The sequence below is a fragment of the Physcomitrium patens genome, chromosome 14 (assembly GCF_059467195.1).
Source record: "Physcomitrium patens ecotype Gransden chromosome 14, ASM5946719v1, whole genome shotgun sequence".
NCBI classification, from domain to species: Eukaryota; Viridiplantae; Streptophyta; class Bryopsida; order Funariales; family Funariaceae; genus Physcomitrium; species Physcomitrium patens.
Genome location: NC_143423.1, coordinates 6,833,957 through 6,847,009, shown reverse-complemented (window position 1 = coordinate 6,847,009; position 13,053 = coordinate 6,833,957). Strand labels below are relative to the sequence as shown.

At 36.6% G+C, this 13,053-nt stretch overlaps 1 protein-coding gene across 1 annotated transcript; it reads left to right on the top strand.

Moving 5' to 3' along the window:
* Positions 1–2,981: 2,981 nt before the first annotated feature.
* On the top strand, positions 2,982–7,637 carry LOC149987823 (seed linoleate 9S-lipoxygenase-like). Its single transcript, XM_090255749.1, has 9 exons — positions 2,982–3,183; positions 3,480–4,102; positions 4,261–4,574; positions 4,690–4,915; positions 5,101–5,430; positions 5,575–5,738; positions 5,869–6,173; positions 6,290–6,553; positions 6,670–7,637. Exons 2-9 carry the CDS (start codon positions 3,688–3,690, stop codon positions 7,412–7,414), a joined length of 2,763 nt encoding a protein of 920 aa, XP_090111875.1. The 5' UTR covers positions 2,982–3,183; positions 3,480–3,687; the 3' UTR covers positions 7,415–7,637.
* The last annotated feature ends 5,416 nt before the right edge of the window (positions 7,638–13,053 follow it).

The window sequence follows — 13,053 nt, the reverse complement described above, 5'->3', positions numbered from 1 at the left end:
AAAGTATTTTTGTTATTAAAATATTTTTCTATATTGATATATTTATTTATCTTTTATAATAGGAATAAATTACTTATTGAATCTTGGCTAATAACTTAGAACTAATCTCTCTACAACTAGATATCCAATATATTCTTAAATAGGAAATCACGCCATACAAAAGTATAATTAAAAATAAAATAAAAAATAAAAAAAGATTAATTTGAATGCTTATTACTAGGAACAACTTCAATTCCATGCTGATGATAAGATATAATTACTTTGTTGTTATATTAAGACTACTTCCACTTGTGACAAATTAGATTACTGTTAATTTAGACCATTTTTATATGTAAATAGATTAATCCAATTATTTATTAATTACATCTATCAAATTCTATGAAAATCCATCATGTATTTTATATGTTTTTTTTAAGTCATATAAAGCAATGAATATGTCAAAAAGAAGAAAAATACAACCTCTTCTTATAAAAATAGATAATAATCAAGAGTTCAAGATAGAAAGAGTCTTAGACTCAAAGCAATATCAAAATAGGTTGAAATATCTTATTTATTTGTAAAAATATGATATTAGTGAATGCACATGGAAGCCACCTAAGAATCTTCCAAATGTAGCAAAGAAATTTGATGGTTTTCATTCATAACATCTATCAAATCAAGATGAAGAATAGCAAATCTTTGCAATAAAATAATATTGTTTAGAAAAATTTATATTTTACCTTCTATTTTTATATCATAGATAACTATATTTACTCTAATAATTAATTAAATATTATAAATAGATAAATATAAGTTAATTTGATAATATCTTATTAAAAAAAAAAAAATAGAATCTCCATAGACGTGGTTTCACCTTTATATTTGTCTATAATTAATTCATAGGTAAGAAACTTAGCTAATAATATAGCCATATCAGTAGCTTATAATACAAGCTAATAATGTGGCATACATATAAGAAACTTGTCTTGTAAGTTAAGACATGTTTCTTGCAAATTGGATACATGTCAAAGATCCTATAAAACGTCATTACATAGCTTTTAGTTGAATAGTATATATGGAGGTAAGAATGAAGCCTTCTTCACTCTTAATAATGCCTTTCTAATCTTTAGTCTACTTTTAAGATTTTCTAGTCTTCTTGTCTTTAGCAATAGTCATTCTAGTTTAATATCATACCATCTTTGAGTGATTTTTTAGCCTTTTTGAGTGATACAAGAATGTATTGTTCTTTTAATTCTTTGAGATTCAAGTCTTTGATAGATAAACTATATTTTAAAATGGGTTGTTTTTTCTCAATTAGAAATTCCATTCTTTGATTCAAACACCTAATTTACTTGGTTAATAATATGAAATCACAATTATTTTATTGAACTTTTTAATTACAATATAAAATATTCATTTATGCAAAATAAATTTCATCAATATATGTGCAACTTATTTTTTATAAAATATAAAATATTTTTTAATAAATTTCGGTAGATAATCCATTAACTATCTGTAAATATTAAATATTGAGTGTAAATCAAAATATGATTGAAGATAATATGAAAAAATCTTCATCTTACACAATATTAAAGACTATAAAAGACATCACATTATGTTGGTATTTTTAGGCAGGATTTCACTTAAATGACATGTACAAAAATACAAGGTTTAAATGATTTTTAGATTAATATAAGAAATTATATGAGAGTCTTGGCCAAATTGAATATATTATATATTATTACAAAGGATTTTCTAAGAAACAAGATTCAAGTATATATTATACATGAAAAAAATAAATTTCTTTATTTCCAATCACCCTCTAATAAAGATAAATATAATACTTACTTCAGATATAAGTATGGGAAAAAAAATAAAAAAATAAAAAAAATAAAAAAACATACAAATGAAATAAATCTATTAAGGCACAAAAATACAAATGCAAATATATATATATATATATATGACCAAATAATAAAAGCTCTTGAGATTTTTGTCTTTTGATACTTGATAAAATACAAAATATCTTAAATAAACAAAAACAACTAATACCAAAAGATTTAAAATATTGCAGATAAAAAACGTGACTTAGATGTGTGGTGATTCATTTCAATTGGGTGTTTAAGTAGAAAGGTACAACTTCTATGTGTATAAAATATTTATAAAAATAACAAGATATGTTGTAAGCAAAAAACATATATTTCCTATTGATATACAAGAACTTTAAAATAGGCATTGATTCTAATAATGTTTTTTTTTGTATGATATATTAGAACTTTGTTTTGTACAAAAAATTGAGTGCTCATCTAAAGATTTGAGAAAAGGAGGATCTTAAAATAAAAGAAATAAAGCACTAGACTAGAAGGTACTGCCCATGCTTCAAAAGATACATTTTTGTATCAAATAACAATACCAAAAAGCATCATACTCTAAAGAACTTACATAAGATATGGAAAACAGCTTACAATATTACGAGCTAATCACAATGCAACGGATTAAGGAAATTTTTCATTACTGTTTTGCTAAGGAATAATAGTTATGGAATGTACAGGATCTGAACTGCCATTTGGTTATGGAAAGTACAGGATCTGAACTGCCTTTTGATTACGGAAAGCGCAGCACTGGAGATGGACAGCATGGTATACTACCTTCCGGTGGGTTTTGGAAAGCACACTCTTTGAGTATGGAGACCACACAGTCTTAGCTACCGGTCGATGATAGTTACTGAAAGCACAGGATACAAACTGGTTATATCTAAATCCCTTTCCGTTCTCTGCATGGCAACATTCAGCATGCAGCGGAGTTGGTCACAGCAGGTGGCCCGCGGCTTCCTGGCTTCCGGTCACCGTGGACTTATCCTTGCAAAATCCGAGGTCGCAGAGTGCAAGAGCTGGAGCACGCTGCAGCAACTCCGCGGAATTAAGCCAACCCTCTGCCCAGCAGCAGGGGTGGGGTCCCGGCTAAACAGTCGCCGCAGCCAAGCGTATATAAGGCCACATTCTGGACATGGAAGTCGAATCGGTGTGAGTCGATCACGTCCTGATTATGCAGGTTGACTAGACTACGCGCTGTTTCTGGGTGTTTGCCGCTTGAGCTGGTGCCTCTCTCTGGGCGACGGTGTTCTAGAACTTCCGGTGCGGCCGACACGGCACAGAACAGTCTTGTTCCTCCGACAGAGGAGGGGGCACTCGACGTGTGAGCGAGGTACGTAGCCCATCAGGTTGGTCGTCATGAATGCTTAGAGACATGAGAATGCTTCCCTCGCACTGTGCATGCTTTGCAGAAGACGCCAGCAGATGTTCTCCTTCAGTGTTGCCGACTGGAACGCCGAACATCCTGTGTGTCGTGACTGCCAGCGGTACTCTACGTGCATGGTTTGCAGAAAGGGAGCAGTTGCACACACTTTTAGCATGAGCTGGTCAGCCGTCCTTTTTCCGGGCTTGTCCTCGGATGCTGCCGTTGCATTGACCAATGACTCGTTGTTGTCCGGGAGATTGCAGCAAGGTGCAGAAGCTGGACTCAAGATTGCGTGCTTTGTTGGTTTGTACGACACGAAGTGAGCGTGGGCTGGTGTTCCGAGTGTGCGGCGTTTTGGAAGATTGTCGGTGGAGGTGCCGAGTCGGTAGTCGACTGACGATTGACATCAAAGCGAATCTAGAGCCTCGGCGGGACGCGTAGACGCGCACGTTGATCCACTCAGAAGAAGCGATGGCGTCCGCCGTCATGAGCTCTGTGAGGAAGGATGATTTCTTCTTCAAGAATCCTAGGGAGCTTTTTATGCTCTTCTCAGGCGGAGAGGTCTCACTGCAGAAGCCGAAGCCGGACCCCGTTCCAGAGGTTGCGAAGGAGACGGTCCCGTTGACAGTGACATCCTCTTCAGCTGAGGACACGGTGTTGACGAACCATCCGTCGCTGCTGGGAAAGGTCCCCATCCTCGGGAATCTATTCGACACCAGACCTGCGAATAGCCACGACGTACGGCTACAAATTTCGGTCGTGCTCATGAGATCCACTTTCGCCGGCCTCGATGTCGGAAACCTCTTGGGCGACCTCCGCGAGTTGGGACAGGAGCTCATCAAAAATCAAGTCACCTTGCAACTCGTCAGCAATGACGTCGATCCTGGTAACCGAACTAACCTGCCCCTTAGAATTGTTGGCTTCAGGCAGGTGGCAATCGTTTCGAATTTCTTCTCCCGGCGGTGCGCGGAGAAGATATTCAGCATCTTGCAGCTCCCTTCCCGCTTCACCAATGTTCTGAGAGCTTGTTGTCGAATTTTGCAGCGACTGGCTCTGGAAGGGTGAGTAAGTCGGTGACCTTCGAACAATGGACGCAGCCTAGGAACCTTTTGATACCGAAGTTGTTCTGTTTCAACCTGGATTGTTTTGTATCGAGGAACTTTGGTACCCCGGGGGCGATCATCCTGCACAACGGACACAAAAACCTTGTGCTCCCGCAGCTCAACATCACCACCGAGTTCAAGATCACCAAAGCGCAGGTTACTATGCCCGACCGCAGAGTCGTCACTTTCCTCTGCGATTCGTGGGTGTACGCGTCCGAGAAGGACAAAGGTGGTCGGATCTTCTTTGCCAATAAGGTGAACCAACTATCATCGATCTCTTCGCGAATGAAAGCACTGATCGCCGACGCAATGAATGCAACGGGCTCCGAGGTTTTGACACCGTCACGTCCTTGTGTTGCGGCTGTTGCAGGTGTATACACCTGCTCAGACTCCCCCCGGCTTGAGGAAGTTGAGGAAGGACGAGCTGAAGGAGTTGCAAGGGGATGGAACAGGAGAGAGGAAGGAATGGGAAAGAATCTACGACTACGATGTTTACAATGACTTGGGGACGCCGGAGGAACGTCGACCGATTCTCGGGGGGTCGGCGGAGTATCCGTACCCGCGCCGCTGCCGCACTGGCAGGATGATGAACCCAGGTACTCCAAGCCCCTCACTTCGTCGTCTTCTCCGAAAGCTGCAAACGGGGGAGAGGGCGAGAACTCGCACTTGGTTGTTGGTGTGTTAGTTGGTTGGTTTTTTTGTATTTTCTTTTTGTTTAAAATTCGGTGTTCGATTCGGGGTGTTGAGGTTTCTGTTGATTCCCGTCCCTGTTCGTGAGCAGATGGAGTGACAGAGACCCTTCCGAAAGGTAGCCTGACGAACAATTACATTCCCAGAGACGAACAGTTTGATGACGTCAAGAAATCTGGGTTTCTCGGCACCAGCCTCAAGGGGAAGAAGCACCAGCTCATCGCCAACTTGGGCTCTCACGACGAGGATTTCCGGAGCTTCGACGAGGTGCGGCAGCTGTACGTGCCGCTTGGGCAGGAGTCCTCGGTGCAGGAGCTCATCAGCAACCAGCAGCAGCCGTTCGAGCTCATTCGCCAGTTCGCATTCGCCTCTGGTGACAACAAGAACGTGTTCAAGTACCCCACGCCGAGAATCATCGCTGGTACCTGAACCCCAAAACTCTGATCGGACGTTTGCGGTCTGTAAGCTCAATTGAATGGAATCGCAGCTATGAGCGACGTCGCTTTTCTCCCGATCGTTCCATGGGTCTGCGTCTGACACCTGTGGTGCTGCTTTGTGGTGATAGCTGACAAGGATGCCTGGACCGAAGACGTCGAGTTCGGTCGTCAGGTTTTGGCCGGCATGAACCCCATAGTGATCGAAGCTCTCAAGACATTTCCACCCTACAAAGACATGGCCGCCACCGCCGAAATGGTGCAGCCTCACCTGGAAGGGCTCACCGTCCAGGAGGTGAGTTCCACGGATTCGAATCGCGGAGCACGTTGCTCCACGACACTCACGTAACTAGAGCCTGTTGATCACGCGCGACCAAATCTCCTTACCAAGTTCTCACAGTTTGTGTCGGCTTTGCTTGACCCAGGCCTTGCGGCAGAACAGGCTGTTCGTGCTGGATTACCGAGAACGGTTACTCGGCTACATTCAGCGCATCAATGACCTGAAATCCACTCAAGCTTACGCAGCCTGGACGCTCTTCTTCCTGACCGAGGAAGGGACGTTGAAACCCGTTTGTATTGAGTTGTCTCTTCCAGGAGCGGAAGGAGGTAGCCCGAAGTCCCGGGTCTTCCTCCCTGCCAAGGCGGGCGCAGCGAAGAACTGGGGATGGGAACTTGCAAAAGCGCACGTTCTAAGCAACGATGCTTCATTCCACCAAGTCATCAGCCACTGGTAACTGCTCAGCCACCTTGGGTCCCACAAAACTGTCGCAAAGCGAACCAGCCTTGACTAACGTTGGCATTGTAATCACGCATTCCGTTAGCTGAAGCGATGACTTGTGATGCCAGGTTGCGGACCCACGCCGTGATCGAGCCCTTCATCATCGCAACCAACAGGCAGTTGAGCATCATGCATCCGGTGCACAAGGCTCTCGTCGCCCACTTCAAGAATACCATGGACATCAACCAGTCTGCGCGCAAGTCGCTCATTTGCGCCCAGGGAATCGTAGAGCAGACCTTCACTCCCCAGAAGTACGCTCTCGAAATCTCATCAAAAGTCTACGCTGGATGGCGTTTTGTCGACGAAGCCCTTCCCAATGACTTGATCAAGAGGTACGCGCCGCGCCTCGCTTCGCTGCCCATACTTGCTTTGCAGTGCGAGCATTTGCGCTCGCCGCTGGTCGTGGACATGCTTCTTGACATTGCAGGGGCGATTGTGTGTGAGCCAGGGGAATGGCGGTGCCTGACGCAAGTGCTCCGCACGGGCTGAGGCTGGTGATCGACGACTACCCGTATGCCAAGGATGGACTGGAGCTCTGGGCCGCAATCCGTGGATGGGTCAAGGAGCACATCGACCTCTTCTACCCCGACGACAGGGCGGTTCAAGCCGACGAGGAGCTTCAAAACTGGTGGACCGAACTGCGAACGAAGGGCCACGCCGACATAAATGAAGGCTGGATCGAGGCAGACTCGAAGGACAATCTGGTGCAGATCGTCACAACTGTTGCTTGGGTCGCCTCGTGCCATCACGCTGCCGTGAACTTTGGCCAGTATCTGTACGCCGGGTTCATGCCCAACCATCCCGCCATGACGCGCAAGCTCATCCCTGAGGAAGGCACCCCGGAGTGGGAGGCTATGCAACAGAACCCAGAGAAGTATCTGCTGTCCATGCTCGCCAATGCCGTCATGACCAAACTGAACATGACCACCATCGAGATCCTCTCCACGCACTCCTCCAACGAGGAGTACCTGGGAGAGCGTGGCGACAACTGGACCGACGACGAAAGGGTCAAGGGCGTGTTCAAGAGATTCAGCAAGAGAGTCGACGAGATATGCAACCTCATCCAGGGAAGGAACGCAGACCCCAAGAACAAGAACCGAAACGGTCCCGTCAAAGTTCCATACGAGCTCCTGTATCCGAAATCTGGCCCTGGGCTCACAAACAAGGGAGTTCCCAACAGCATCTCCATCTAGATGCCTCCATGTGCATATTTACGAATGCGCAGACAATGCATTCAGTCGACAGAAGGGAGCGCTAACGCCGATCCGCCGGGTGCAGCATTTCCCGCGTCCTAGTACATACCGGCAGAAAGTTCCGGGCTCTCACTCAGTTTAGCGGCGAGTCACTCAGCACTGCAAACTTCTTGTAATTACCATCTGCGTGAGAAATACCAAGCTACGAAAAATCCTTTACGTTTGTGGCGTGTGGACGTCTTGGATGAGATGCGATCTGCTTGCCGCGTTTCTACGCCGTGCGTGATTCCTGTTTGTCTGATTGTTTGACTGCCAAGGTACAATGTGCACAGAGCCGTCGCAGCTTCAAGGCTGCGCGAGCGGCGCAGTTCATTTGGTGCAACAACTTAGAGGGTCGGAGACCGACACTTTTGTGATTACACTGAGAGCAACCGCGTTTGTCATGGAGCTGGGCATGCGGGTTGTGGGGTTTGGAATTCTGGAAATGTTGCAGTAGCAGGAAATGCCCATCTGGAGGAAGAAATGCAGGGCAACCGTAACCTCATCATAAAGAACAGCAAGATGAAAAGTGAGCGGCTAACCGGCTAACAAACACAAGTTTGCATTGCTCTAGGAAAGCTCAATACGCACGCGCGCACACACACACACACACAGACGTTGTGATAGGATGCTGGAAACTTGAGAGGATTGTTGCAGCGTTTAGTCTCACATTCACAGAGTCAGGTCCTTGTGATTTAATCAGCCCGCTGTTTGGTGAAAAGAGAGATCAAATGATTGTGGTTTGAACGCATTTTGGTTTTGGTTTCATGTCCTATACTCTTTTTCTTTTAACAGAGCTTATTTCTTCCTCATTGAGATGCTTTTTCAAGCAATGGGTGGAGGAAACCACAAACAAAAAAACACAAAAAAAATAAAAATAAAAAATAAAAAATCGGAGATTGAGTGTTGGTCATTGCATATGTTGGAGAAGAAGTACCACAAGGTCATTGTCCATTTTACCATTTACTACAAGAGTAATAATTTTCTACAAGAGAGTAATAAGATGTTTACTTCTTTCTTAATGAAATTGGATAGTATATAGGCCATGGTTGGTGGAAAGGTTACAATCCAAATATAACACAGCATTTTTAAGCCTAGAATAAAATAGTTAAGGGCATGAAGTGACAATTTGTTACCATAGAGATTTGGGGTTTCAATAAGAATGGAAGCATTCTAATATAAACCAACTTGCATACCTAAAACATTTGTTTGAAGATTGTTTCCTTCTTCATTGAAAATTCATTATTATCCACTCACAAAAATTTACTACACAAATGGTCTCAAAGCAAGATATATTCTTGATTCCATATTTTTATTAAGATAGTAAATAATAATTAAAAATCAAACTCCTTCAAAGAAGCAACAATAATAGGGGGGAAAAAATGATATAAGCGCATTGATAGAAATAACTATCAAATAATACTACTTTGTCTTTGAACAACATGTCAAGTGTTTGCAAAAATTCTAATAGATTACAACTTATTATATTAACATATTTTTTATGTCATTCAAGTACTTTATTTCTAACTAGCTTTATATTACAAATAACTATAGTATAGCTTGAATTTATAAAATTTGTATTTTAGATTGTAAATATTATTAATAGATATTTTAAAAGCAAAATATAATGTCTTTTTTGCCAGTCAAATAAAATATTAAAATTTCCAAAGAAGCAATGGTTTTTGTAACTTAACCATTTGTGCAAATGACAATGAATAACATGCTATGTAAAAAATATTAAAAACTAAAAATTACAAAGACTATCAAAAAAAAACATTATAAAATCTATATTTTAAATAACATTTGTCTATATAGCAAATGCTTAAAAATTATTCAAAATTTTAAAAAAATATATATCTTTATTAAATTTTACTAATATATTTTTATAATTTTAAGATTTTTTCATATAGAAATATATATTTTATAGCTACTTATAGCATATTCTACTAAAAATATATCAAAAAAATTATTAATTTTTTATCAATAAAAATAAGATTTTTTTTCAATAAAAGAAGTCCTTTATTTTTTATATTAGCAATTAGGCTATTTTTTGGTAATCAATGATGTTATATGTCATAAATTTAGGACTTCTATAATATCTCAAGTTGCAAACAAGTGAAAGAAATAATATAAATAAATAAAATTGATAAAAAAGATACAAAGTTTAAAAGCATATTGAACAATTTATACTATCCATAGACATGTATCTCACTTTTTGTTACCTTGCGATAGTTTCAAAGCATAGCAAGTACTTCAAGTGTTTGTTTAATAAACTTACATGAAGATGTTCAAAAAATATTGATTCCACACTAAAAAATATAACACTCATCTAATATAATAAATAAAAAATACATGAACCTTATTACTAGAGCTCCATATTGACAAACAACCTACATTTTTTTATTTATCATATACACATGGTTTTATAAAAAAAATCTATAAAAAATACATTGAATGAACATTTATTTTTTGGATTGAATAAAATGTATCTAAGAAACATCATTTGTTGCAATGTACCATGTGAAATAATATCAATCAAAGTTATGTTGTCATTAAAGAGAATATTGTACTAATTTGGTTAGTATACCATCAAATGCATTATCTATGGCTACTTATAGTAAAATTTGGGCAAAAATAGTAAATAAATGCTTTTAAGTAGGTTAACATATCTTATATTTAGATATAACTTTACTTCATTTATTGAATCTACAACTATGATTACAACTTGATTAAATTCTTTCAACAAAAATTTGAAGAAATATTTCATATTTATCAACACCAACATGTACTTTGATGCATATATATGTTTTAAATTTTTTGTATAAAAATTAATTGTATAGAATGACCTTATAATTTTTATGAATAAGGAATATATGATTGCATATAAAATTGCATCTATTACAAAGTCGGAGGTATAAAACTTATCTATCTTTACCTCAAATTATATGCTTGCAAATCTTATTGGAATATCTCTTGCTACTAGGGACCATATACAAGACAAGGATTCAAGACGAAGGAATGGAGTTAACTCGACATTAAAACAACAACTAGATACAAGACAAGAAGGTCTTGGCTAAACCACAAGAAGTGAGTTGTCGAGACTGAGGATCCCCTTAACCTCGACTCTTATAGATACTAGGTCTTAGGAATCTTCTTGAAATGTTTTTATGAGGCTTGAAAACAAAGCAAGCCTAAGATCCTTCTTTAGCAACTTCCTAAATCATCTAAAGCCTCTTAGAACCTTCTAGGACCTCCTATGCCCTTCTAGAACTTTCTTAGAATCTATTGGAATTTCCTAGAACCTTCAAGAGCCTTTTTAGAACCTATTGGTATCTTCTAGAATCTTCTAGAACCTTTTAGAATCTTCTTCAGTTGTATGTCCGTGACACTAGCTACAAATGCTATTCTTTATTCAAAAAGCTATTAGATTTTTAATATTGCATAGACCACACAAAAAATAAGTACTCACTATTTCATATTGTTCAATGTTGTCTTTTGATAGAAACTTGATACAAATCTAAAATTCTAGTTCTTATATAGTATGCATCTTTTGATATTAATTAAAGCCCAAAAGTAGGAAAAACATAAAGTTTTTTTTTCTATTTTATTATCCAAATAAGCTCAAAACTTATAAGAAAATTATGTATTTTTATTCAATTTTTTGAAAAAAATAATCTTATTTTTATGTTGAAAGTATGTACAATTATATCTAATCTATTGGCTATAGTTTGGCCTTCCAATAGCTCCTTATTTATTTCATGTCATTTCAGATAACATACAAATATAGTGAAAATATTTAATATTTTATTTGAGTTAAATTATCCATAATATAGTAGTATATATATTAAATAAATAGTATTAATTCTTAAATGGAAGTATCAAGAATAATAAAATAGTTAACATGTGTAGTATTAAAATTAACATAATCAACAATATGTGCTTATATAGCATATAAATCAAATTTAAACTTAATTTGGTTTATGACTACTAGAATTACATTGTTTTAATTTTTTAGTAGTTATATTGACTAAGTATTGTTTAAAGATATAATTACTTTAGTAAAAAATCTTTTTAAAACAAATATGTAATTAATATGCATAAAAATTATATATTGATACTTTACAATATATAATAACTTATTGAATAGTATAGATCTATTTATTATTATTATTTGAAAATAAAAGAAGATATTAAATTAGATTGTATATAAGAGTAAGAGCATTCATGAATCCAACACATTTTTTTATTGCTATACTTAATAATTAAATTTTAGTTAGCTACTCTTCTACTTTACTAAACAAAATCATTACAACTTAATCTTATATTGGTATATTTTACCTTTATAATTTAAACAATGTATTACATATATTATTAGTTATTAGAATAATTTTAAATTCTTTATTTAGATCGGCATTAAGGTCGTTAGCACCATGCTCAAAAACATTTATATAAAGATTGATTTTACTAAATATCCTTGAAATGGTTGTCAGATATCTAAAATTAAGATAAAGATGCAAATTTTGTTAAATTTGCAAGTTATTTGCTAAAGTTTAGATACAAGCTCATAAAAATTAAGTATGTATTTTAAAAAGTGGCAAAAAATTCATATAATATAATAAAAAAAAAATTAATATATATTTATTTATTTATATTTTTTACGAACTAAAATTTAATACTTTTAATTTATATAAAAAATAGAGAAAATAAAAAATTACATAAATTAATATTAATTTGCAATTCTTGGTTGATCCAATCTTTTAAAGTTTAAGAACAATTGTAAAAGAATGTCTTTTTGGAATAGATTACTTCTTCTAACTAGCATTTTTTATAATAAGGATTATAGGCTAAGCCACATGTTTGTTTTTTATTCCAATAAAAATCACTCATTTGATTTATAACTCCAAATATATTACAATCTAGATATGGATCAACTAATAGATACTAAAGGTCCTTGAAGAAAAAGAATAAATTAATATATTAAATCTTTGTAAGTACAAGTAGCAAGATTCTTATAAGCAACTCTATCTTTACCACCTTCTACTTGAAAGATAGTACCATAAAGTTTTGTATTGCCTATTTAATGCCAAATATAAATTTGATTATTTTAAATTTCTAAAGGAACTTTTTTTTGTAATATTTTAACTTCAAGCTCTTTATTACTATGCTATTAAGACATGGCTAATCTTAAAAATAATAAGACAAATTAAGAACAATAACATCCATTTAATTTTGGATCATAAAAACATCCAATAAATACCAATATGAGAATGCATATAAATCTTTAGATTCTTAGATGGTTTTGAAATTAGAATCTATGAAAGAAAAAAAACAAAAAAAAACATTCTTTTATATTTATTATTTTAAACTATTGTCTTATAATATCTTTGTATTATTTACCTTGGAAATTTTCTGGCTACCTATAATAAACATGACTTATTAAGAAAATTTAATCTAAGAAAATCTTTAATCTTATTATATTATAATAATAGCTTTCCAATTAAAATCAGAATAGAAGCTTTACAACAAACTATGTAAGCCTATGTTGGAAATTTTGATATCCTAATAATAAACAATACAATAGGAAGAATCAATTTAATAGA